Source organism: Rhipicephalus sanguineus, unplaced genomic scaffold (assembly GCF_013339695.2).
Source record: "Rhipicephalus sanguineus isolate Rsan-2018 unplaced genomic scaffold, BIME_Rsan_1.4 Seq1138, whole genome shotgun sequence".
NCBI classification, from domain to species: Eukaryota; Metazoa; Arthropoda; class Arachnida; order Ixodida; family Ixodidae; genus Rhipicephalus; species Rhipicephalus sanguineus.
Window position 1 is genome coordinate 584,330 of NW_023614391.1, and position 23,699 is coordinate 608,028.

At 45.1% G+C, this 23,699-nt stretch overlaps 1 protein-coding gene across 1 annotated transcript; it reads left to right on the forward strand.

The window, feature by feature from the left end:
* The first annotated feature begins 1,355 nt into the window (after positions 1-1,355).
* LOC119376261 (uncharacterized) lies at positions 1,356-23,168 on the forward strand. Its single transcript, XM_037646168.2, has 6 exons — positions 1,356-1,478; positions 7,633-7,739; positions 11,455-11,523; positions 12,670-12,747; positions 20,141-20,197; positions 23,034-23,168. Exons 1-6 carry the CDS (start codon positions 1,367-1,369, stop codon positions 23,118-23,120), a joined length of 510 nt encoding a protein of 169 aa, XP_037502096.1. The 5' UTR covers positions 1,356-1,366; the 3' UTR covers positions 23,121-23,168.
* The last annotated feature ends 531 nt before the right edge of the window (positions 23,169-23,699 follow it).

Here is a 23,699-nt window from a genome sequence, read left to right on the forward strand (position 1 = left end):
TACGCGTGTATAGCCAGTGAAGATAAAAGGTGCGTCTTCTCTCTTTACTCCTGGGTTAATCTAGATGGTTCATTAAAGACTTTTTCGTATATATTCTTTACGGGCGCTGTTCTTCGTAAGTTACCTCCTGTTCGGGAGTTCGTACGATGCGTGCCCTACCTATGCTGCACGCAGAGAGACGGCGACGGAGAGAACGGCGTCTCTTATAGCTCAGCCAATGGTGTGCCTGCCTTTCTATTTATCATTTATTCAGGCGAAAGCCTTAAATGCCTCATCAAACGCAAAATTTGGCCGTCGGCGTTGGCGTCCTCCCTCTAGGGCGTTGACGTCCACCGGTGTCGGACGCCGGACAATGCAAAAAATAATTTAAAAATAAGTAATGTAAAAAAGATTCATTACGTGATGACGTCACGATATGACGTCATCACGACGTGACAGATCACCAAACTTGTGACGTCACCATGACGTCACAAATTTCGGCGTCATCACATGATGCCGTCATGTGATGTGGCATCGTAGCTTGTCAAAATGAGGCAGATTAAGGAGGGAGTGCAAAACCAAGTGAGAAGCCTCCGATCATGGAGGCGATGCAAAACCACGCTAGGTGCGCAAAGTTCTCGGAGTGGCGGAGCAGGACCAATACATCGACCGAAAAGAAGAAAAAGAAGAAGAAGAAGATGCATTTCGCCTCCCTGTCGTCTTAAGTGAATGCATAAGGGAGCCTGTGAATTTTTATTCACAGGCTCCCATTCTCGCTCCGCATTCACACCTGCTCTTCTACATTATGAGTGGACCGGTGGTGAGTTGTGGCGATCGCCCAGTTTTCCTGCCACATACACGCTGGCAGTCTCTGCGTGCATAGGACATACCATCTTTTTTGTTTCCCCTAGCCATATGCGCATTCGCTTAAAACAGTACGCCAGTGTAAAATGAATGTTGATAGTTCCACTAGCTCTTAAATCAAGCAGGCAACGACGGCTCCATTCCTTTATTTGCGGAATCCGTGCTTTAACAAGACCAAAAATGTCACCTTCCTGAAACGGCGTCCGTACTTTTATTAATGACCCACAGACGGGGAGTGTTCTTCAAACACGCCGTGTTGAAACCGTCTGCGCAGACATCATTTAGAAGAGGCACGTGTCAACAGGTCAGGAGGTGTGAATCTTGCCTGGGATTCTGTTTTGGAAACCCTGTCTCTGGGGCACTGTGTGAGTTATGTTCTGTATGCTCAAGGATGACTGCTCGCCTGCTTTACAAACTTTTGCCTTCATGCAGCTAGGTATCAGCGAAGGTCGAAAAACATTCCCCACAAGAAACCTCGAATACCCCCCACACATTCACACCAACGCGCAGTAACGGCCCGACGATGCTCACGGTAAAGTTCGAAGCTATAGTTCTGCGCTTACTTAGTAGCCTCCTGCTCCTTTCCTTGACTGCATCCAAAGACGAGAAATTTGATGTCTGCGAAGAAAGAACGGGTAAGGAACAGCTACACTTTACGTGATGCATTGCGAGTATGTTTTATAGGAGGAACAGAAACCTAAGGCGTTCAGTTAAATTTGTGAGAATTATGAGTGTGAGACTTGTGAGAACCTTCATCGAACGCATAGTCTTCCTGAAGTAATCTAGCCTAATTATTTTGTCTACTTGTGGCGAAGCTCACGTTTCCTGCTATAGGTGGTGCATCTTGCGTTCAGGAGGGCCCAGTTAGCGCGAATACATTTACAAATTATTGCGAAGCGCATCGCTAGTAACAAGGGTAGGTGTTTTCTCCGAGGCACTCCAAGGTAATTGGTCATGGTTGATCAGATGTTGCCTGCCACTTTTCGACATGACATTATCTTGGTAGTGTGATATCCGATCGTGGTAATGAAATAAAGGCGATGTTGTTATCCTTAATAAATGAATCGTAATTCGTGATGTTGGTGATGGTTGTTAGGGCTGTACGTTTCAAAATCGTGGGACTAGCCGGGTGGCGCGGGGTCTCCCCTGCGTCTTCTCTGGACCCCAATAAAGTTTTCATCATCATCACCATATGAACGGGTATGCGAGACTTACAGCTTATGAAAGACGCCGTAGTGTAGAGCGTCGGAAGTTACGACAACTTGGTGTTTTTTAACGTGTACACAGGTACCTGGGATCTAATAAAATCTAAGCACAAAGGCCACTAGCATTTCGCCAAAATCGAAATGCGGCCGCCGCGGCCGGAATTCGAACCCGTGAACTTCGGGTCAGCAGTCAAGGAACCATTGCTAATTTTAAGCAATGTTATAGCACACGTTCATTTTTGTGAATTGCCGCTTATATGTTAATGTTAGAAGGCATATGTATCTTAATAATATCGGATGGTGACCTAGAGAGAGAGAAGAGGGAGAAAGGAAAGACAGGGAGGTTAACCAGAAGCAGTCTCCGGTTTGCTACCCTGCACGTGGGAAGGGGAAAGGGGATGTAAAAGAATGAAAGAGAAGAAGAAGAAGAGTTTGTGACGACAGCACGCGACAAAATACAACAACAACAAAACGAAACAAAACAAAACGAAGTCATAACCGCAGTCCAAGTACTACACAGCACCTAACCTAGTTTCGCGTCTTTGGTACTGCTTATTCGATTTGCATGGCTTCCATATTCGTGGCCGTACAAGTGCGATGCTCCCCTCCTTATCAGCGTAGAGCAGCAACTGTTCGGGTTCAGCTGTCTCAGGTGTGCTCGCGTCAATGCGGCACGTAGTTAAATAGGCATAATGTAACTCTATTTGTTCTATTGTCGTACGACTAGAATAAGTAATTCAAATGAAAGTCAGCATAAAAAACTTCAATTCGGAAAAGTTCGCTTGTGCAAAACCAGTGCTGTCGCATTCGCGTGACTTAATCAGTCGCGTTCTAGGGTACCGTAGAACGTATTTCTGCTCTCTCCCTGGGTGATGTCTCTCGGGCGTGGCGCGGGCTAGCCAAGATGATCGTTGCTTGTTGTCACTGAGTACATTACGTCACTCCAATTAATATGTATATTAAAAAGGAAAATGGGCGGGTTACTTGAAAGTAGCCAAGTTCTCGCAGTATTGTGCACCTCTTAATGCGCATTCTCCCGGTGCGTGAAACTAAGCAACGGATTCTTCGCATTCAAACTCGGTGTGATGACCTGTTATAGTAGGCGTCGCGTAAGCCGTAGATATCCAAAACACGACGTTCTTACAAGGCTAACTTTTTGAGACTGAATTGTATTTTCTTTTAGAACAGCAGTTCGCGCTTCACGTGGCTCTTTTTTTGCCGGCACCACGTACGCCATGGCCAGATCGACTTCGCCATAAAGGTTTTCTTGCGGACAACCTGTTCACCTTTCGGTGCCCGCGTTGCGGTTCCTTAGGCTCTCCTGCCCAGCAGATTTCACTGCATTAGTGACGTCGCTTCGCACAGGTTAATACTTCAATACGTTCCTGGTTATAGCGGCTGCACTTCATGCGTTGTTGGTAGCGCATTCGGTACCTTGTCATCTCTCGTGCTTCACCTACTCCTTGCATGAAATCATCTAGGTTGAATGCGCCATCGCTGTCTTTATCTCATACAGCATGCATTGTTGTAGTAGCTTCTCAGCAGAACCTAAGTTCAAACGGTGCAATGTTTGTTTTATAAACGGCCTCGTAATATGCGAATGCGATATAGGCAATCAGTTCATCCCAATGTCTATATTCATCATCGATATCAATCGAAAGCATGTCAGTTACGGTTCTGTTGAGGCTTTGAGTATAGAGGTGGTTCGCCTTAGTTCTGTGATCAATATGACTCGTTTGTATCAAACATTGCATCAGGTGCGCAATAAAGCCTGTTCCAATAACAGTAGTACAACGATGGGAGCTGCGTGCCTCAGTAGCATGTTGTTCATAAGAAATTTCAACGAGAGCTGTCGCACTTTAGAGTGAACCCGTTTCCGTGTAACTTTCGAAATAGTCCATAGCTAGGACCGCCCACCTTTTGCCTAATGCTGATGTTGGGAAGAGCTCCAGGAGGTCCACAGCAGCTTGTCGGAATGGCGCTTTTGGTGGATCTATTTCCAGAGGCCTTTTGTCTTCGAAGTTTGTGACATATCTTCACTTTAAGCTGCACATAGACTTCAGAAGAAATTGCGCAACGGTAAAGCTCAAACCCTTGTGTCCAGATATAATTTCATCGCGACGTGCGTGCAATCTTTATTGTCGCATAGCTGTCAACACCACAAGAACTTTTCCTAGTTTAACTCGAACTTTCTCTTGGAGAGGCGACTTCCACGCGGACAGAAAGTCGTGGGACTTCAACGTTCAATATCACGTTGCACTGTACCAGTGGTTGTGATTCAGGGTCATGTAGTTGTCTTGGAGCGGGTTCCAACGCTTTCACGAACCAGTGGGATGGAAAGGGACAGTTGTCTTGGCTGTGGCGCGTGACAAGCAGTACGCATCGCTGTGTTGTTTTCCTGGACTTGTGTACGACAGCAGTGTCGTTTTCGTTTCAGCCTAAGGCTCCATTTCGATATTCAGCCTTGATGTACCCTTGCCATTTGGCAGCCTGAAAAGCGAACGGCGATCACCGACCACTCTGAATAGCCTGCAGGAGAGATGGGGCTATATTCACTCGTAGCTAACCAGAGGTGGAATGGTGACTTGATGCTCAAACACGGTCAAGGCACGGTGCCGTAGGTTCGTATACGGTGGTGTCGCTTTGTCTAATGACAACATTATCGACTTGGTTTTTAAATTGATGACGTTGCCATGTTCGTTTAAGGAGCCCATGCCAAGTATGACATCCGTAGAGCAATGTTTAGGTTGGCGATGCCCTCAGCATACGTCCGGTTTGTTTTTGGTGGCTTGCTGTGCAGACTACAGCCAGCATTGTTACATGGTCTCCAGCTGTCCGGATTTCTGGGCCTTCCTAGGCAGTCTTTACTTTCTTCACCTTCGCGGCGAACGACCCACTGACGACGCAGTAGTCGGTGCCAGTATCCACCAGTGCAGTGACCTGTTCGCCGTCGAGCGTCGAGGTTGCTAGTTCGTCATCTCGCGTTGTGGTTAAGCAGCAACGTGGTGTCACGGCTTGTCTTCTTGTTGCGCTGGTGCTACGTGGCGTCGTCAGGTGTTCTTGCGGCGACGAAGTACGAAGTTTTGTTTTCAGGCCTACACTGTGCGCGCGGCGTGTTCTTTAGTTTCTCTCGCAGCGTCATCGACGGCGGCGAAGGATCTTCGGTAGTGCGAAGAACAGTGACTGTACCTACATCGGCTACTGCTTTTATTTTTCCGGAAACGGGCTCGTGGTTAGGCCCCAGATATCGCCGATGTACTGCTGACACTGCGGTGAGATGCAGCGCGCTGGAGGCAATCGGGAAGACAAACGGCCAAGCACCTTGACCAGATGCCACATGGTCTTGACGGTGGTCCTGATGGCACAAACTCAGGCAGTTAATAACGAAACATCTTATTGCGCAGCATGTGCCCAGAAAAAAAAAAGAGCAAGGGACACACTCATTGCAGCGATAGCGTCGAGCGCAGTCGTCGGTAGTCGGCAATCTGATCGACTGCGATCCGGCATATACATGCCAGAGCGAACCTTCCAGCGTCATCAGTGGTGCTCGCTTTAGTTCGAGTAAGAACTCTACTTCTCGCGTCGTGCGCGCAATCCTATCAACACATCCTGCAACAATCTGCAAGCTTCCCATACATTACGGAACGGCCTCTGCTGGGCTTCAATAACACATGTAACGGTAACAAGCAAGTACAGATATGAACACGTGGCAATATGAACACAGCGGTCCACTGTTAAAGGGACACTAAAGAGAAACAATGAATTGGTTTAGATTGATAAAGTGTGCTCGGAGAACTCTTGTGTAGTTTATTTCACCACCCTAGGTTTATTATTAGAGGATAAAACCAAGTTCAAAGTTTCATTTTTAAATTTCGCGCCGAACTTTGTAATTCGTGACGTAAAAGACTTCAAAGAGCATTTAACGTATTTTGGCGCCACTGGCTCGACGAAATTTCCACAAACTCGTTATGTCAAGTCTCTGGCCCCCTCAGAGGACAATGTACTTCGATTTAACCGATTAGGACTACGTAGGCCCAAGCAGGCGCCGTCAAAAATATGTGACGTCACGGCAAATGGTGCGGGAATTCCATGGTGGCGTCGCCACCTGTATTTTTTTTTTGCGCGTTTTCTCGCTTATTAAGCGTCTTCGTGCAGAAAGCGTGGTGTTTTTGGTATCATAGAAGACTACTTTACTAATGCGAAAAAAATCGCTTTGCTCTTTAGTGTCCCTTTAAGGGGAACATCTGAGTGTGTGGAGGCTGTAAGGAGTTTCGTGCAGGCGCATTCGGAACCGTGCACGCTGCTCTTTCGTGACTTGGACAGTTCATTTCGCCATCTTTGCGACGATTCGAAGCACGAAAGCAGTTTGTAGCGGACGAGGAAAGAGCAAGGCTAACAACACGCACTGCGCCTGCGCGAAACTCCTTGAAGCCGTCATCTCTCAGTGGCGCCGAGCGGCTGCCACACGCTCGGCAGTTACTTTTAACAGAGAACCGCTATGAATACCAATACGCCAATTCACGTACATTAAGTTAATTTAACCTGTTGTTGATTCAATAAAATATTAAAACTATGTAAACTAAAGAAAATCGCAACTGTTGGCGCAACACTTACTGTTGTTTAAACGTGATGCGCATTACCTGCGGTACAACAGAGTACGCGCAAATATGAATTGCGTTCATCTCTTCTGAACTCTACGTGACTGCCATTCTCTATTTACTTTTGTCATTCCTAATAATAAATAAGCCGACAAACAATACTTCAAAGTCCACATAAAACCCTCGCATCGCAGTTACCACAACGTAAGCTCCTCAATATCGTGCGTAAAACATTTATTCCATATTTGGTCCCCAAGGCGTAATTTCATGACACGTACAATAATATTCCATGCGCTTCCATCAAATATTTCTGCGTGAAATGGACGAATGCGCTGGTTACTAAGGCCTCATTTTTCTTCCAGTAATCAAGAATAAAATAAGTACTAAGGAGAAAACTGATCATTATAGCATCGTAATTTACCCTTCAATAATACCAGAAGCTCTACTCCCCCCCCCCCCTAGAAGACTTCGGGCAAGTGAGATAATGTGCGAAAATGAAATACACGTGGCCACCCTCGAGTTTCCGCGCCAACTCGCCTTGACGTCACAGATTTTGACGGCGTCTCCAAAGACCCGCATAGTCCATAGTTGGCAACAATGGAATACACCGTCCGCTAAGACACGAGAGAGCTCAGAGTCAGACACGAGAGGCTTAACGGGCCAACAATGAGAAATTAAGTTAAGCCTATGTGGCGAAAATACGATAAAGAATACGCCCTCACATCTGAGACGGCACGCCGAAATTAATGGGCAGAGATTTCAGCGAGAAATTGAAAAGAAAAATGAAAATTTCACTTTTCATTTTCTTTTTGTAGAATAAACCTATGATTATGAAAATCGCGAAAGTGGAATGGCGAAGCAATAATTTAACAGTCTCCACTAACTCATTGTGTCATTGTAGCATCCTTTTAAAATTCATTGAATCGTAATATTAGTATGTTTCGAAGTAACATGGTGAGGTTCTTCGCATTATTTTTCCCTTTCAGGAATCGCTCAGAAGGCAAAGGCAACGCAGGTAGGAGCGAAGATGGTGGACAAGTGTTTCCTGCCTGTTGCAGGCACTTACAAGTTCTCTCCCAAGATGTTCCAAAGGGTAGGCAGGCATCGCAGTGCAGTTTGTATGTTCTCGTCTCGTATGAAACAAAAATCATTAGAAGCCGTAGCACATATTCCTAAGTCTCCATTGGATGGATAAGCGTAAAAACGCGACACTGCACTCCACGTCTATGCTTCATTGCCTTCTTATGCATACTACGCACGTAATAATTGATGGCTGTTTTTTGAAACTCTGCAGATGAGGACTCTGCAGATGTAAATGCGGCTTCGGTTAACTCGAGGAATGATCAACATTATCATTATCGTTACGTGGTATCCGTACACTACCACACAAAGTAGAGAAAACAAGTGCGGAAGCAGGCTGACAACCTCCCCATAGAGTGCCACTACAACTGGGCTGTTAATTGCCTTAGAAGGGCACAAATGAAGGCCATGAAGATAGCAGGAAATAAAGAGGCAAGAATATAAGTATCTATAGTCGGTGACAAGCTAAGAATAAAAAGTAAAGTGTACCGCTGTCCATTTGTATTATGCGCGTCCAACTACGGCCGCTCTTTACCATGACGTAACGGTTAAGACGAACCAATGAAAAATGCAACATGGCGCCGTTCGCGACGAGAGGCGAGGTGCCGCTGCACCGAGGCCGAGAGGCGTAAATTCGGTTTTCCTCAGTTTCCTGTGGTGTTTGTTTCTTCCAGAAGAAGCTCTTTTCTACTGTTACCCGCACGTACTCAGCATAATCCTCGGCGGTCGTCATTCGATGAAGTAGAAGCTTGTGATTGTGCCGAGTTTGAAGTGCACCGAAGCGGCAGCAGCTCGGAGTGTTTTACAACGCTTTAGCGCGTTCCGTCGTTTCGGCAGCGTCAAGTAGCAACACGGCGTGTGTTCCCTCCATCGCTCGGATACACCGAGCCCATCGCCTGAGGGTCACCACACTCGGCGATTGTCGTCGCGTTCATTCGTGTGCAGTGAGGTGAAGTTGAAGTTGGAATGTGCGTGTCTGTGTATGATTTACCGCCCGCAAAAGCCATGGCATTAGCGTTGCCACATGTGCGCGTGTGTGTGTGTTAGAGCTCGCAACGTGGGAATTGTGGTGGTCTTTTGTGACATGCGCTGTGCTGTGTGCGGTGAAGCGTGAGAGAAAAAGCGACCACATAACCCGTTAGCGCACAGTGCGAAAGCAAACAAACTAGGTGGGTGAATAAGCAGTGGTGTGTGCATTATAAAGAGAATTGTGGTGATCCCGTGCGTGTGTGATTACGTGACGTGTGCCTATTGGCGTGGCTGCGTTGTGTTAACGGAATTCAGTTCCACCGGCCCATTACGATGTGCTAGGTTGAAGTGCCCGTTGTGTAAGTCCTTGTTTCACGCTCGATGCACGAACGCCGCAATTTAATGTAGCAGTTCAAGATAAGTTGCCTTACAGCACTGCCGAGGATGTTAAACCTCTGGTGTTTTTTTTTTTTTTTTTTGAAATACCGGAGTGGCGTTTGCGGCGAGTCGTCTGCAGGAACTTCATCGGAAGGAGAGTCGCGTTCCGATGTCACCTCGTTGGGATCCATAGCGGAAAAGAGGTGCCGCGTCGGCAGACGCAGGCAACTTTCGGATATGCATGCGTTCAGTATTGGCTGTGGCCCGTAGACAGCCGAATACATCTGACGCGCGTAGCGTTTGTGGGCACATTCCTATATGATAGCACATGGTACAGCAGGTAATAGAGCGGCAAAGTCCGCACAGACGAGCCGTCCGCATGATGCCCAAGTGTCTGCAAGGACTGTGCTGACTGGAGTTTCTTGCCTGCCACTGTAGTGATGTTTGTATACGGATGATACAGATGATTGTATACGGATGATAAGCAAATAAATGACGGCGTGGCCATTGGCTCCGCATGTGACCACTTATTTGTGTGCCATATGACTTTCCCCCACCCAACATGTCACGATAGGCTGTTTAAGATAGGCAATAAACGCCCTCAAAACCGGCACCGCGTTGCACTGTCTCTTGTAGGGAGAGGCTTTCAGGGGACGTCACTTCATAAATGGCAGCTGCCCGCCATCGTCACGTTTAAAATATGCGCGTCACATTTATGCCCGGATAGCAGCAACGCGGCCACGAATAAACCTAGCTCCACAGAGGCTCCCACTTAAAGCGCGCGGATTTACCCGGCAAATCCGCATGTGTTCGATACAAAGGTCATAAATTGGCCCGGGTTAGGGAGTGGGGGGGGGGGGGGGCAGAAAACCCTCTTGCCTGGCGATCGGCAATATATATATATATATATATATATATATATAATATATATATATATATATATATATATATATATATATATATATATATAATATATATATATATATATATATATATATATTAATACTTCGCACACACACACACATTCATAGAAGGCAGGAGCCCCTGTTCCATCTAAACTGGGCCCCGCTTTGAAAATAGTTGAATGTTCAAGGGCTGAAGGGGTCGTGGCAACGCCTGTGCAAATTGTCGGAGCGAGAAACAATCCACGTAAAGCTTTCAGTCACCGCCAGTTTAGCCGCGTACATGGCATGGGCGTGAACGTAACGGCAACGTATGCAGTGACCCCCAACAGTTAAACAGCTTGTGCACTGTGCGCTTTTATTTCGTTGAAACAAGACGTCAAATCAAGCCCTGGCGTTTACCTCAAACACGATGACAGGCACGGCGACTCGAGAAGCAAAGCCGGTATTTACGCCAACACAAGAATTGAAATTCGCGAAGGCAATCTCAGACCACTTCGGCATACTTCGCTTTGAGTCACAGTTGACATAGTTACAGCAGACTGCACAAAACTGTCGGTGAAAGTTTCGTGAAAAAATTACGAACAACCTTATTAAATGTGATTAATGTCCTTGTTTCTTTTTCTGAAACTGTGAAAAACGATTCCTTTATTTGAAATTCTACGTTTAATGTGTCATTTACTGCGCAGAAACAGCGCCTTTGAGATGTACATCACCTCTTTGTAGATTCCGAGATGACCGCGGTGGGGGGGTGCGATTTAAATAACAGATATAATGTTAAGCTGACGCCGAACTCCATGCCTTCATACTGGTTTTAATCTAACTTTGCTGTCTTGATTTCAACATCAGCGCAGCATTGCCAAATAATGTTGATATGCGTGAAACCCACTGCGATTGTTTAAGAATTACTTCGTTTGTAGCGCGGACGCACGCAAAATATAAGCAATGCGGCCTCGTGGGCGGAGCTTATATTTATTCTTAGGCTGTCACCGACTATAGCAAGTGATGTAGACTCAGACGAAGAAGTACAAGCAAGAAAATTGTCTGCAAGAGGGAAGCAAAATTCGCCTTGTTCATAAAAGTCACCATGGCAAGATGGGCGTGGTCACGTCGCGCACAACTTCTAGGAAAGAGGCAATGGTCCGAACTCACACATTTAGGTCCACACAGTCTGAGTTCATTTATTAGCAGTGCACTTACCGAAACAATTCCGGGACAGTCTGATACAAAAACTTAATGCGGCTTTTGTAAACTGCAAACATATGATATAAGCGAAGGGCATGCAAAGTTATTTAAAGAAGGCTACGGAATACGTTTCCTATTGTAGAGGAAGCGTTCTGATTACATATTCAGAAATATTAACCAGGCAGCATTTAAAGCTCAGGCTACTTTGTTTTTGCGTCTCTCTGGTGACGGAATTAGCAAGATGGAGAGATCGCTACTGTTCATGCAATGATTTTTGGTTTTGCCTCTCTTCAGGCAGCATACAAAATGTGCCTCGTCTTTCGTCTCTGCTGGCACAAATATATTCCATTGAAGATATCAAAGGTGAGAGGGCTGTGCTGCACCTGCACTTTTTTTATAGCAAAGTTAAAATCTGGCAATCATTGTATGCTGTTGCTATACTCGCGCACTGAGCTGTTTCGTCACCTGGCTGTCATTTGTGCAGCACTTGCCATATGACGTGCGGATGCGGTACACAACGCAACCTATGCAAACTGCAAACAGTTTACCAATATTTTGTGAACGATTCCTTTCGATACCCCGCCCTTTTCTTTCAGCTAGAATGTATTCTGCAGTGGGATGTATATTTTTCGAACTTGTTAGAAGTCAGAGGTGCATCACTGAAGCTGCATTTAAGCCTTATATCCCAGGAACAAGTAGAGGATACTATGGTTTCAAGGCTTCTGCAACATCAATACGATTGTCATTCATGATAAAGCTTATTCCCTTCGCCTATAAGCACTGTTACTGCAGAGCAGCAAAAATAAACGTTTCTGCCTTGTTTTGCGAATAACATCTATCTTAATAGCTATCAGTATTGTCGCGTGGTTGTGACGGTGAAGAAGGACGCAGCAAGACTGCTAAATACGGAACTATTTATTGGGCGAGCTTTGCCCAGGAAATTAAAACTTTAGGCAAATTAAATTGGCATACAGCTACATCAGTGTATGAAGAGCACGATCCACAGCTCATGACATGAGTAACTTTACTTGGCTGTCACGTACTACGTGATGAAACCCTTTGCCATGACGGCCAGCGCAAACGGGAAACGGACGAGAAAAAGGAAACGATGACACAGGCTCTGTATCACAACTTAAACACCGAAAAAACACCGAGGATATATGTGGGTAAGACAGAATAACAAGAAACCACAAGCATGACAATAAAATTTGTGGGATGGTTAATTCTGTCTACTTTCAGATTTAATTCTGGCTCATATTGAAATCCACCCAATGGCGACGCTGCACCGTTTCCATCACCACAGATGCTTGCATACGCGTGCTGCAATATTAGATGCGTTTGTCCTGCCTAACCATCTTCAAGTTGTGGCAGACGCCGTAGACGTGACAACAGCTACGTCATTCGTAAAATTCAAGAACGTTCGTTTCTATGCTTGACATTGTGGCATTTCTTATTGCACAACACATGTACATTAACGTTATGCATATTTCGTTTTTATTTCATCCACAGGGTTCTGATGCGTTCCGGGAAGCAGTATACGTATGCATTGGGAATATGTCGGCACTACTCACCTCTCGACTGAACCCGGTGAGTGTGGCAGTTTGATGCTTAAATGAAGATTACCTGCTCACATCTGAAATCTCTTGATAGCTTACGTACTGCTACTATGAAAAAATCATACCATCTCCCGCTAAAGGCGACCATGAGGCGATGCGAAGCAGCGTTTCGGCATGTCGAGCCCGAGTTTCATAGGAAAAGTGTGTAGGGGAGAGGGGAAATGTGGAGAGGGAGAGAGGGGAAATGTGGAGAGGGGTATTGGAGAGTGAGAAAGGAGAGAAGGCGAAAGGAAAGGGGAAATGTGGTGAGGGGAAGTGGAGAGGGAGAAAGGTGGAGAGGGGAAGTAGAGAGGGGGGATGAGAGGGAAATGGGGGATGGGAGTGGAGAGGGCGAAAGGAGAGAGGAAGGGGAGTGGGGAAACGGGGAGGAGGTGTGTGGAGAGGGTTTGCGCATTCGCAGTAAGGGTGGTCACGCCGCAGACCACCACCACCACCGGTTTGAACACCGCTATAAGATACTTCGCATCTAAAATTCAGGAGTCCTTCGCATATCGCGGAAATGGGGGCATGCGAAGCTTGACGTGGGCGTGCATGACCTAGTGTGTTTCTTTCTTTCTTTCCAAGTGGAGCTTGTACTCAGTGACCTGTGTAGCTGGTGGTGTTTCAAAAAACCCTCCTCACCCACAAATGCTACGCACAAATTTACAAATTCCGCTATGTCGCACCAACACGCCCAAGCACCCACTTTAGCCACAAAAAACACTCCTCACCAACAGCTGGCGGGCACGCACCAAATAAATAATAAATAGAACGAAATAACATTTCTTTCCGCGATCGGAGTTTGAACCCGAGTCCCCACGGGCCGAAAGGGAGTGCCTTGAACACTAGGTCACGTGCCCTTTTTCAATCTTTATTGAAGACTTCGACAAATCACGCCCATGCTTGCCCAATATGAATTGAACTGAAGGGTGTGAATGCGTTCTCCCGACGGTACAAAAAAAAAAAAAAAAGAATTGGAAAGCAGTACGCATGCTGCGGGCACTTCATTGCAATATTTCGTGTCGGCGGAATAAAGACCTTCTGCTGGACCACGCATAATGTCGATATCAGGCATTGCACATTTCAGGAAAATACCGACTTCGAGAAAGTTGAACCACGTTTCGATAATCGCGTGATGGCCCTGTCGATGTGCCGTTCTATAGGCTGACTAATATTGGAAAGAACATGAAAAACGCCGCGCCGAGTCCGCCCGAAGAGAAAGAAAAAACTCTATTGGAACAGCAGCAGATGGACGTCAGGATAACGTCCACCTCCCCTGTCACCCCTAGCCGTCGGTCGGAATCCCTTGAGACAAGGCAGCAGGAAGAACTTGACTGATGATGTCCTGTTGCACGTTGGGCTCTGGCCTGCGGAGCAGAGCCTCCCAGGATTCTAAGGTGTACGATCATCGTATTGAGCCGGACATGTACTACACACCATGTTGACCAAATTTGCTGCTTCATCACAAAATTTGCACTTTGTCCTGAACACTTCTGGATGTCAGATGCTGTGAAGTGCGGGGTTTTGAAAAACAACCCGTCTGTATTTCTCGCCACATAACCTCCTCTTTCTTACTAAGCGTCCTGTCCGCTGAAGGGTATATCTTCAGATTTAGTCTGTAGCGTGCAGGGATTTCTTGGGATGCGCGCATGTCTTGTATTTGTAATTTCGGTGACTTGGGATTCGGTGGTCGACCGAAAGAACACGGCAAAGGGTGTGTGAATGGCTTGCTCTCTTCATATAGTGCTTTTCCCTCTCGCCCTCCTCTCGCACCACCTGGCGCGCGCCCAATGACTCGCTCAGCTCCACGCACCCCCAACCGAAGGCTCCCTCTTCTTAAGTTACTGTATATGCTACCTTTAGGTAACAGTTGTGTGTAGGTCCGGCTAGCAACCACACCTATGCGGCGAAGCCGCACTATGTTTTTGCAGGCGAAATGCTTAAGCGTGTCGCCGATCGACGTGTCTGGCGTGTAACCGACGTGGGATTAGTTTTGCTGGGTACAGATCTTTTCACAGGAAACCAGAAAAACCTCCTTTCTTGACTGTACCACGGCAGTACAAAGGCTGACATCTCAGGCGCGGCTCATTTATGGGGGACCACACCAATTAAGGGGATTATGGCGGCGCCCAGGGAGCCATCTGTGAAGTGTTAATTGTGTTCGCGGCAGCAGCGGCGGGGAGTACAATAATTGGCCTGCGCATCACCTTCTCCGCAGTGCACGGTTGCAAGCGGCCTTTAGAAAACCTACGTCCATCTGCGGCCTAAACATAGCATATACAGTAACTCTACCTGGATGAATGGATGGATGGATGGATGGATGGATGGATGCTATGAGCGTCCCCTTTATAACGGGGCGGTGACAAGTGTGCCACCAGGCTCGACAAAAAAAAATGCTTTACTCTTTTTTTTTTCTTAGCGTTGGCCTAGTGTCTTTACTTCAATTAAAACTATTTTACTCCAGAAGAAAAAAAACTTAAGTTTTCAGCTCCGTTCTCTGCCCTTTACGGCAGAATGTCCTTTTTTCTTCCTATATTTATTTTTGTCCTTTCTCTCTAGTTTTCTGCCACCAATACTCTGGATGGATGGATGCTATGAGCGTCCCCTTTAAAACGGGGCGGTGACATGTCTGCCACCAGGCTCGAGGAAAAAAAAAAAAAAAAAAAACTTCCTTGTTTCATGTTGGCCTAATACCTTATCTACATTGATTAAATCTATGGTATTATACCAAAACAATATAAATTCACGGTCCATCTCTCTGCTTCTTAAGGCAGAATGACCTTATTTTTCCCCCATTATTTATTTTTGTTCTTTATCTCTACTTTTCTGCCACCAATACTCTAACCGTCTCTTACTTATTTCTATCGCGGACGTGTGCAGCTTTCCATTGTTGTCCCTAAAACCCAAGGCTTCATCTAGACTCGTGCCCACACGTATACCTGGGTGAATATCGCCACATTCAATCAGTACATGTTCCATCGTTTCCTTAGTTCCCCCACAGCATGTACATTGTTCTTCTTCGTTACTGAATCTCGCTTTATAACTACGCGTTCTAAGGCAGCCCGACCTTGCTTCAAACAGTAAAGCGCTTCCCCTTGAATTATCATAAAACCTTTCCCTCCTTATTTCGTTTTTCCTTTCGGTAGTTACTCAGAGCCGGCTTCTTTTCCATCGCTGCCATCCAATAAGTCCTCTCCGCCTCTCTGACCTTCCGCTTAATGCTCCTTGTTGCCATATCACCCGCACTGCTAGCCGTATATTACTGGTGAGCCTCCTAGTTCTTTTTCTCCACTGCGTGTCAACGCTTTTTCTATACAAATACCTGAAAACCTTCTCTGCCCATCTACTGTTCTTCATTTTCCTCAGCCTCTCTTCGAATCTCATTTTGCTCTGAGCTTCCCTCACTTCAAAGCCTGTCCATCCCATATCACCCTTTACAGCCTCATTTGTCGTCTTCCCGTGAGCGCCCAACGCGAGGCGGCCCACCGTCCTTTGATTTACATCCATTCCGGATTGTACCTCTGACTTCATGCACACTACTGAGTTCCCAAATGTAAGCCCCGGGACCATCACACCCTTCCACAGCCCTCGAAGCACCTCGTACCTATTGTATCCCCATAAAGCTCTGTGCTTCATAATTGCAGCATTCCTCTTTCCCTTTGCTACCGATGCTTTCTCTTGTACCTCCATATATCTATCCCCCTCATTTACCCATACTCCGAGGTACTTGTACTCGCTTACCCTCGGTATTTTTGGCCCTGTATAAAGACCACATGGTCTCGTGATCATTGAATACCATCAATCCACATTTTGTTGCACTAAATCCTAGTCCTAGAGCCTCACATTCCCTTCCGCATATATCTGCCAGTCGCTGTATATCATCTTGACTGTCCGCAAATAAGACAATATCATCAGCATAAAAAGACTGGAAGCTTCTGCTCAACCATCGTGCCGACCTGCTTGTGTGACAAATTAAATCCAATGTTGCTACCTTCTAGCGCTTTTTCCATCCTCACCATGTACAGCATGAATAACAGCGGGGACAAAGGACATCCCTGTCTCAGCCCCTTGCTAATTTCAACGCTGTCCTTGCTACTTATTCCTTCCCATTCTATACAAACTGTATTTCTCGGTACATTTCCCTCAAAAGCTGTATACAGTCGTCACCTATGCCCACTTCTTTCAGTATATCCCACAAATTTCCTGATTAACGTTGTCATACGCCCCGGTAATATCTAGATAAGCTACGTATAAGGGCCTGTTTTCTATTTTCGATATTTCTATACACTGGGTAAGAACAAACAGATTATCATCTAACCGCCTGTCAATTCGAAATCCATTCTGAAGTTCTCCCAAAATATCATTTGTTCTACCCACGCTTCTATTTTTAATTTTACTGCCTGCATCGCCAGCCTGTATAGCACCGATGTAATGGTTAGCGGTCTATACGAGCGAATGTTATCCTTTCTCCCTTGCCTTTATAGATTAAGTTCATTTTACTTTTTCGCCAACTGTCTGGTATTTCCCTCTCCTGTAAGCACTTTTCTACGGCTTTCAGCAGTGCTTCTTTAGTTTTATGTCCGAGTTCGTTAATGAGGCTGACGGGAACCCCATCTAAGCCGGAGTAGTGCGCTTAGGAATTTTTCCTTCGGCCTTCTTCCAATTGAAATTCTCTAGTACTACATCTTCGTCGATTGCACTCCTTTGCGTACTTTTACTCACTGGGGGAATCCCGGGGCGACTTTTTTAAACGAATCAGCTGTTATCTTTCGGATGTAACCTAGCGCTTCATACCCTTCCAATTGATTTCCTCCTTCATCTACCATATGTTGTTGCATTGTGCCAGACTTCCTACCCAGAGCTTTTAGGTGGCTCCAAATATCCTAGGCGCGGCCTTCTTCTTTTCGCGAATCTCTGTCATCCAGCGTTCACTTTCACCTTAATTTTTGCCTCGACTAATTTCTGCACAATGGATTTTTGCTCAAATATATCCCATATTTGGTTGACTTCGTCCTGTGGCCGCTTCTCCCTTTTTGCTTGTCTGTGCTCCCGTGATGCCTCACGTCGCTTCTCGATCGCCTCCCGGATTTCTTTGTTCCACCAACTTTTGGCTTTCTCTTTCCTTTCAACAAATAGTTTTCTTCTCTTTTTTCCATTCTTTCGTGATTACATGTAGCAGCTCACTATACTTCCAGTTTGCCTGGTAGTTCGTCTACTTTTTCCTCGACTCTTGCGGCTATATTTGTTATTTGTTTGTCATTTAGATACAAGCTGCCAAACTTTGATTCTATGTTCTTATTTTCAGTTTTATATCCCATTTGTAATATTATGCGTTTATGATCACTACCCAAGCTGTTAATGCCTTCCTCGTCTATTCTCTCTCTAAGTTTGTCATATATTCCTTCTGTCATGAGACAATAATCACATGCTCGATTGCGGTTTCCGACTTCCCACGTGATCTGCCCCTCACACTTAGGCCCCACGTTAACTATCTCAAGACTACGTTGCTCGCAGAGATCTAGCAATAACTTGCCATTGGTGTCTGAATATCCGTCAAGGTCATGAATGTGAGCGTTCATGTCCCCTAGAAGGATTATTTCGGCATCATGACCAATTCTTTAATATCGGTGCTTATGCATTTCACTATCTCCAGATTCTTTTCTCTGCAGTTATTGCCTGTCCACAAGTAAGCTACACCTAGCAACGTTTTCTTTCCACCTACTGTGCCCGAAACCCACATGTGCTCTGAACACGTTTGTTCACTCTATCCAATTTTGTTCTGCTATGAATTAGCATTCCAACACCCCCACCTCTCCTTTCTGAGGTGATCCTGTTACATCCTTCCCAAATATAATTGTCAATATGTGGTGGCTCTTCCAAGTCTCTAAGGTGTGTTTCTGTAACCGCATAAACACCTATCTGTTCCTTGCTTAACTGCTCCTCAATCTCTAACCATTTTGCCTTTTTTCTGCCACCCTGCATGTTTATGTAACTAATTGCCGCGACTCTCTTGTGAGGGGATGGCGCCATCTGGCGGCCCAGCGGGGAACCTGCGGTAGTACGTGCCAGCTGTGTGCTCTCCGTGACAACAGACATCGCTCATGAACGGATGTGGCTAGCCCCTAAACAACTCCGCTGTTAAAAGCGGAGAGGCGTGACGGCAGCAATGAGCACACAGGCAGCGAAAGTGGAACCGTCCAAAAGCGGATACTGTCGCCGATAAAGAACGTTGCCTTCTACACTCGCTTGCGCCGAAAAATTGAGCGGACAGGCGTCTACAGCAGGAACGCCAATACAATTTCGCTGGTTATTCCCACGAAATTGCACTTTCGAAGCCGTGTTGCTGGCGCTTTACAAATGCTGCACATTTTATGTGTGGGTACCATTACGAATGCTTTGGAAATGATGCGCGAGCACGTTGTCTATGTTGCTTTGGTCCGGGGGTCTCGACTAACCTCAGGTAGCGGGCCGTAGTCACGAAATTTAGTGCCACAAGGGCCGCGACAGGGAAGACAGTGGAAGGGGGGAGTGAGGAGAGAGAGTTTGAACAAAATGTCACCTAACGTTGCCATTTCAGCGAACGCCTTTTTTCCATATCCCATATATGGGTCATTTATAAAGGGGATCTGACGTCAGGTTTCGAGAAACATATCGATACTGATTTCCACAGGGACTACAGTCTGGACGCCGATTCTTAAATATAGAGTTTTCGTTACTCGCTGATGTTTCAACTCATGGTGACCGCATTGGCTGCCTCACGGAAAAAAATGCTTCAGATCAGTCCCGTCTCGGTTGCTTAACCGAACAAAACGCTATTAATTGTAATAAGCGAGAAAATACTTCGAGTACGATTTAGTAAAGTCACAAAACTTTATTCGGTGTGAACTTTATTCGGTGTGGGCCGTGTGTTTGAGACCTCTGCTTTCGTCTATGCAGCTAGGCGGATTATATTGTGTTATGGTGCCGGAATTCGTTGTACCAGCACTGCTTGGCTCACCCTTTAGTGTTTCTTTTTTTTTTGTACGTGCTACATGCTGGTGAAGGAAGGGCACGCCATGAATCTTTAGCTATGGATACACAAGGACCACAAGGAACGTATGGGTTCGAACTATTTGGTACTCAAAATTACACCACCGTCACGCGTGAAACATCTGAGACGGCGGACGATGCAGACAGAGAAAGCAAGAAATCAAGCCGTTTACAGTGCCCGCTCGTGACTGTCCTCTTTCGTCCAAAATTCTTCGCGTTTGACGCTGGCGGTTTGCTTAAAAACTAAATTAAAATGGAGACGTCAAGAAGTAGACTAGCACGACGGCATTTTATTGCGCCCGTGACCAAAACTTCTTCGTCCTTTGTTACCAAACTTGATACACTTTGTTATGCAGGACTGGATAGAAACTCCGGCTGACATAGATCCCAGTGGCCTCTATTACGACGGCGTTGTAAGTAAAATTAGTGGAGTTTCTGTTACAGTGCGGTGATGACGCTAACTAGCCGCGCTATGATGCGCGACTAAAAATGATTTACCAGGTAATCCACAGAAAAAAAAAGATAAACAGTTCCAAATACTTATCTATAACCCAAACACGACGAACCCGGCATAAATCCACATTATCATTACACGAGCATGCAATCCAGAGAGAAAATCATAAGCATCCATTTTTTCCCTTTGATGACGCGTAAGTTGAACAGGCTACATCCCCCTATAACAAACAGCGCGACCTTATCTTTCTTCTTAACATTGCTCGAAAATTTAATGCATGCTACCCAATTTTAAACTATTTGCATCACCATTATTTCTGTATAATTAAGTTTCATTCTGAATTATTTTTAATATACTGCTTTCATAACTTTTACTTGCCGAAACCGGAAAGGTATTACAACCTCTTATGTAATCTTAACCTAGATGCCTTACAATGCGTACATTTTCTCATCTATTATAATTGTGTACCTTTTTTACCACATATTTATCGCTCAGTGTGCGTTTTTTCGCCATTTTTACCTTTTGTTACATAGGTGTATTTTTTAATTCCTGCTTTGCCATTTGAGTACCTCTTGAATCACCTTTTATTTTTCCGTTGCATTGTTACGATGTAACATTACGTTTTATTATACCCTTTGCTGACTGCCTATGTTTTTTCTACGTGTAATCTCGCTGATTTGTATTTTTTTATGGTCATTAGTGGACATGGCCTTCCTTTAATGATCCCTGACGGGATCGACAATATTAATAAATAATAATTATAACGGAATGCACATTCTCTTGAGAGCAGTATGAGATATGAGTTGTAAGTTGTCGAGTGACTATTTCTCATTATCACATCACGTGAGCAAGACTGACGTACAGATCCGTAACGGCCGCAAAATCTCAATTCCAGTAGGAGCGATATCATAAAATTATCGTGAACAAAAGATTGGATCGCTTTACATAAGCCCAAATGCTCCAACTTTCCGAAGACCTTAAATGCGGTATTCCGTGGCTCCATGAACCGTTTGATACGTTCCACCGGATTTTCATTCTAAAATTCGCTCGATAAGACGATTATGGGATCAAGAATTATGCTAAGAGTTGAGTTTGAAAACGCGGGATTAAGACATCTGACTTTTGTCGCGGGCAATTCCGGGTGGCGCATGAAATAAGAAATTCGACATTATCATTGAGTCGGATACAGCGGTATTTGCTACAGCTCTACTGCGAGACCAATGTTCTACAAGGTCTGAAGCGCCAAAGTTGCGTGTATGGTGATTCGCGGCATAATCTACTGCGATGCTAAAAGCTCGCTTTGAATATAGGAGTGAATGAACATTAAGCTATAAGATGGCGCGAAACTGAACAACATTGACTATTACCCACAAAAACAGTCGGAAATCGTAGAGCTACTGGGAAATATAAAAGACAAACGCTTCAGACCTTCTCATACAGCTCTAGGATTATACCCTCAGCCTAAAAGTGCTTGCATATTGCTTTCATTATCAGGCGCTTTCTTCCAGCAGCTCTGTGTGTTTGCAAGAAAGACATGCGAGACACTGCAGGAAGGTGCACCGCAGTGCTCGACATTAACCGACACGGAATTACGTTTCAGAAATTCCCTAACTAAATGTGTGTTATTCCTCTAAAGTTGAAAATATGTGCAGGTCTTATGCGATGCTATTTGCCGCATTTTGACCAGGCGCGCCTCAAAGTCTAAAGCCTGTGTTGATAGGATTAGCATGGATGCTAGTTTATTTGAAGTCAGTGCACTGCACACATCCCTACAGCAGGGGCAGCCAAGATGATTTTATTTTCGCTCTGTGCATCGTTGGGCTGCCACGGTTCGAGAAATGCTCAGAAAATGCACTGTTCAGTATTCTATGGAGATCACAGCTTTCAGAATTTTCCGGGGCTTCTCCTGATGATGACGAGGAAATCGTCAAATAACAACGATTGATGTCATGTCCAATGCACTGCAATTGAATGAAATTTCTTTTCTAAAATAATAGAATATGGCGCCTACTTAAAAATGCATTTTACATTTAAAGCTGCGAGCGCACCACGGAGGAATTAGGACATCATTTCTAACACGTGCTAATGTTCGCCTTATAGTTAAGATAAACCACATTAGAATTGTGTAGAAAGGGACCACGACGCCAGTTAAAATCGTGCGCACAAGTACTTCCTATTGCGGAAACCTCGGAAGCGCTATGATTCCCCTATTTACTGCGCAATATCGTTCTTCTAACTGAATTAGGTCGCTGTTAAATGGGTTCACACCACCGGTTAACCATGGTGCCTGAATAATGTAGGTTCTGTAGACAGAGTGATCTGCCGGGTTCAGCAGCTCTTTGCCTTGGGCCCACTTGCTTGTCGCGGTACCCACTGCTTCCTGCAAAATCTGAGTATATCATTCAGAACCTTAAGGTCGAGGGCACATTCCCATTGAGGGAGCATTGGGCACGGGTAAATGTGGTATGCACTTTTTTCCGGCACAGAGCCTTGGTTGGAGTAGTGAACAGAAATCTCATCAATTAGCATCGTCGTTGATGTTATGGTACAGGAAGATGTGCAATTGAGTGAACAAATACGATTGATTAGTTCGTTATTTAGTATTGCTGCTCATGCTTGAATGTTAGGAATAAATGCGATTCCTGTAACCCACCAGAAGCTTGGTTAGCGCTCTTACGCCTATTTTCTCTCGGAGCAGATGGCCTAACAAATAATACAGAATGCTAATCGTCTTACTCAACGGGATTGTTATAACCACGCTCTAATATATCGTACTTTTATATCTTTTTCAACAGAAATGTGCCAGGAAACACAAGATCTTCACTGACGACACAGCTGTTGCGCTATTTGCAATAAAATGGGTGCGGGATACGCTATTTTAGACGACAGCAGCAAGACTGATTCAGTTGTATAATGAACGTGCAATAATAGTCTTGTAATTAATTGAAAACAGACTAAAAGTGCGTACAAGAGCTACAGATTGTTATTTTATAATAGTTAACATTTGGTAGCTTTGGAAGAAGAATAAATCTTATCTTTTAGTCTCTGTGGCGAATGTGATTTAGATAGGCGATGGAACTTCAAGAAGTTTCCATGAAAAGAAGCGGTCGTCTGAATTCTCAATGTGATCGACTAAGTTATCTTAAGTTAATGAGTCTATGACATAATTAAAAAACATTGGCATGACTCGCTGCACTATAGATATTATACAATATACGAAGGATTTGGCAGGAGTTAAAGGTAGCAATGTTCGCAATCTGGCTGTAGCATTGGTAGGTTTGCGAAACCTGATTGCGACTTGTTTACTAGGCGTATTGAACACGCCAGTTGATAAGATTGTCAGGCCATGAACTTTCTGCCAATGCTAGATATGCAAGTTTTACTGGTGTTGACATGACTGTAGACCACGGCGCAACAGTAATTCAAAAATACAAAGAACTGGTATACTAGCCAATTCTCAA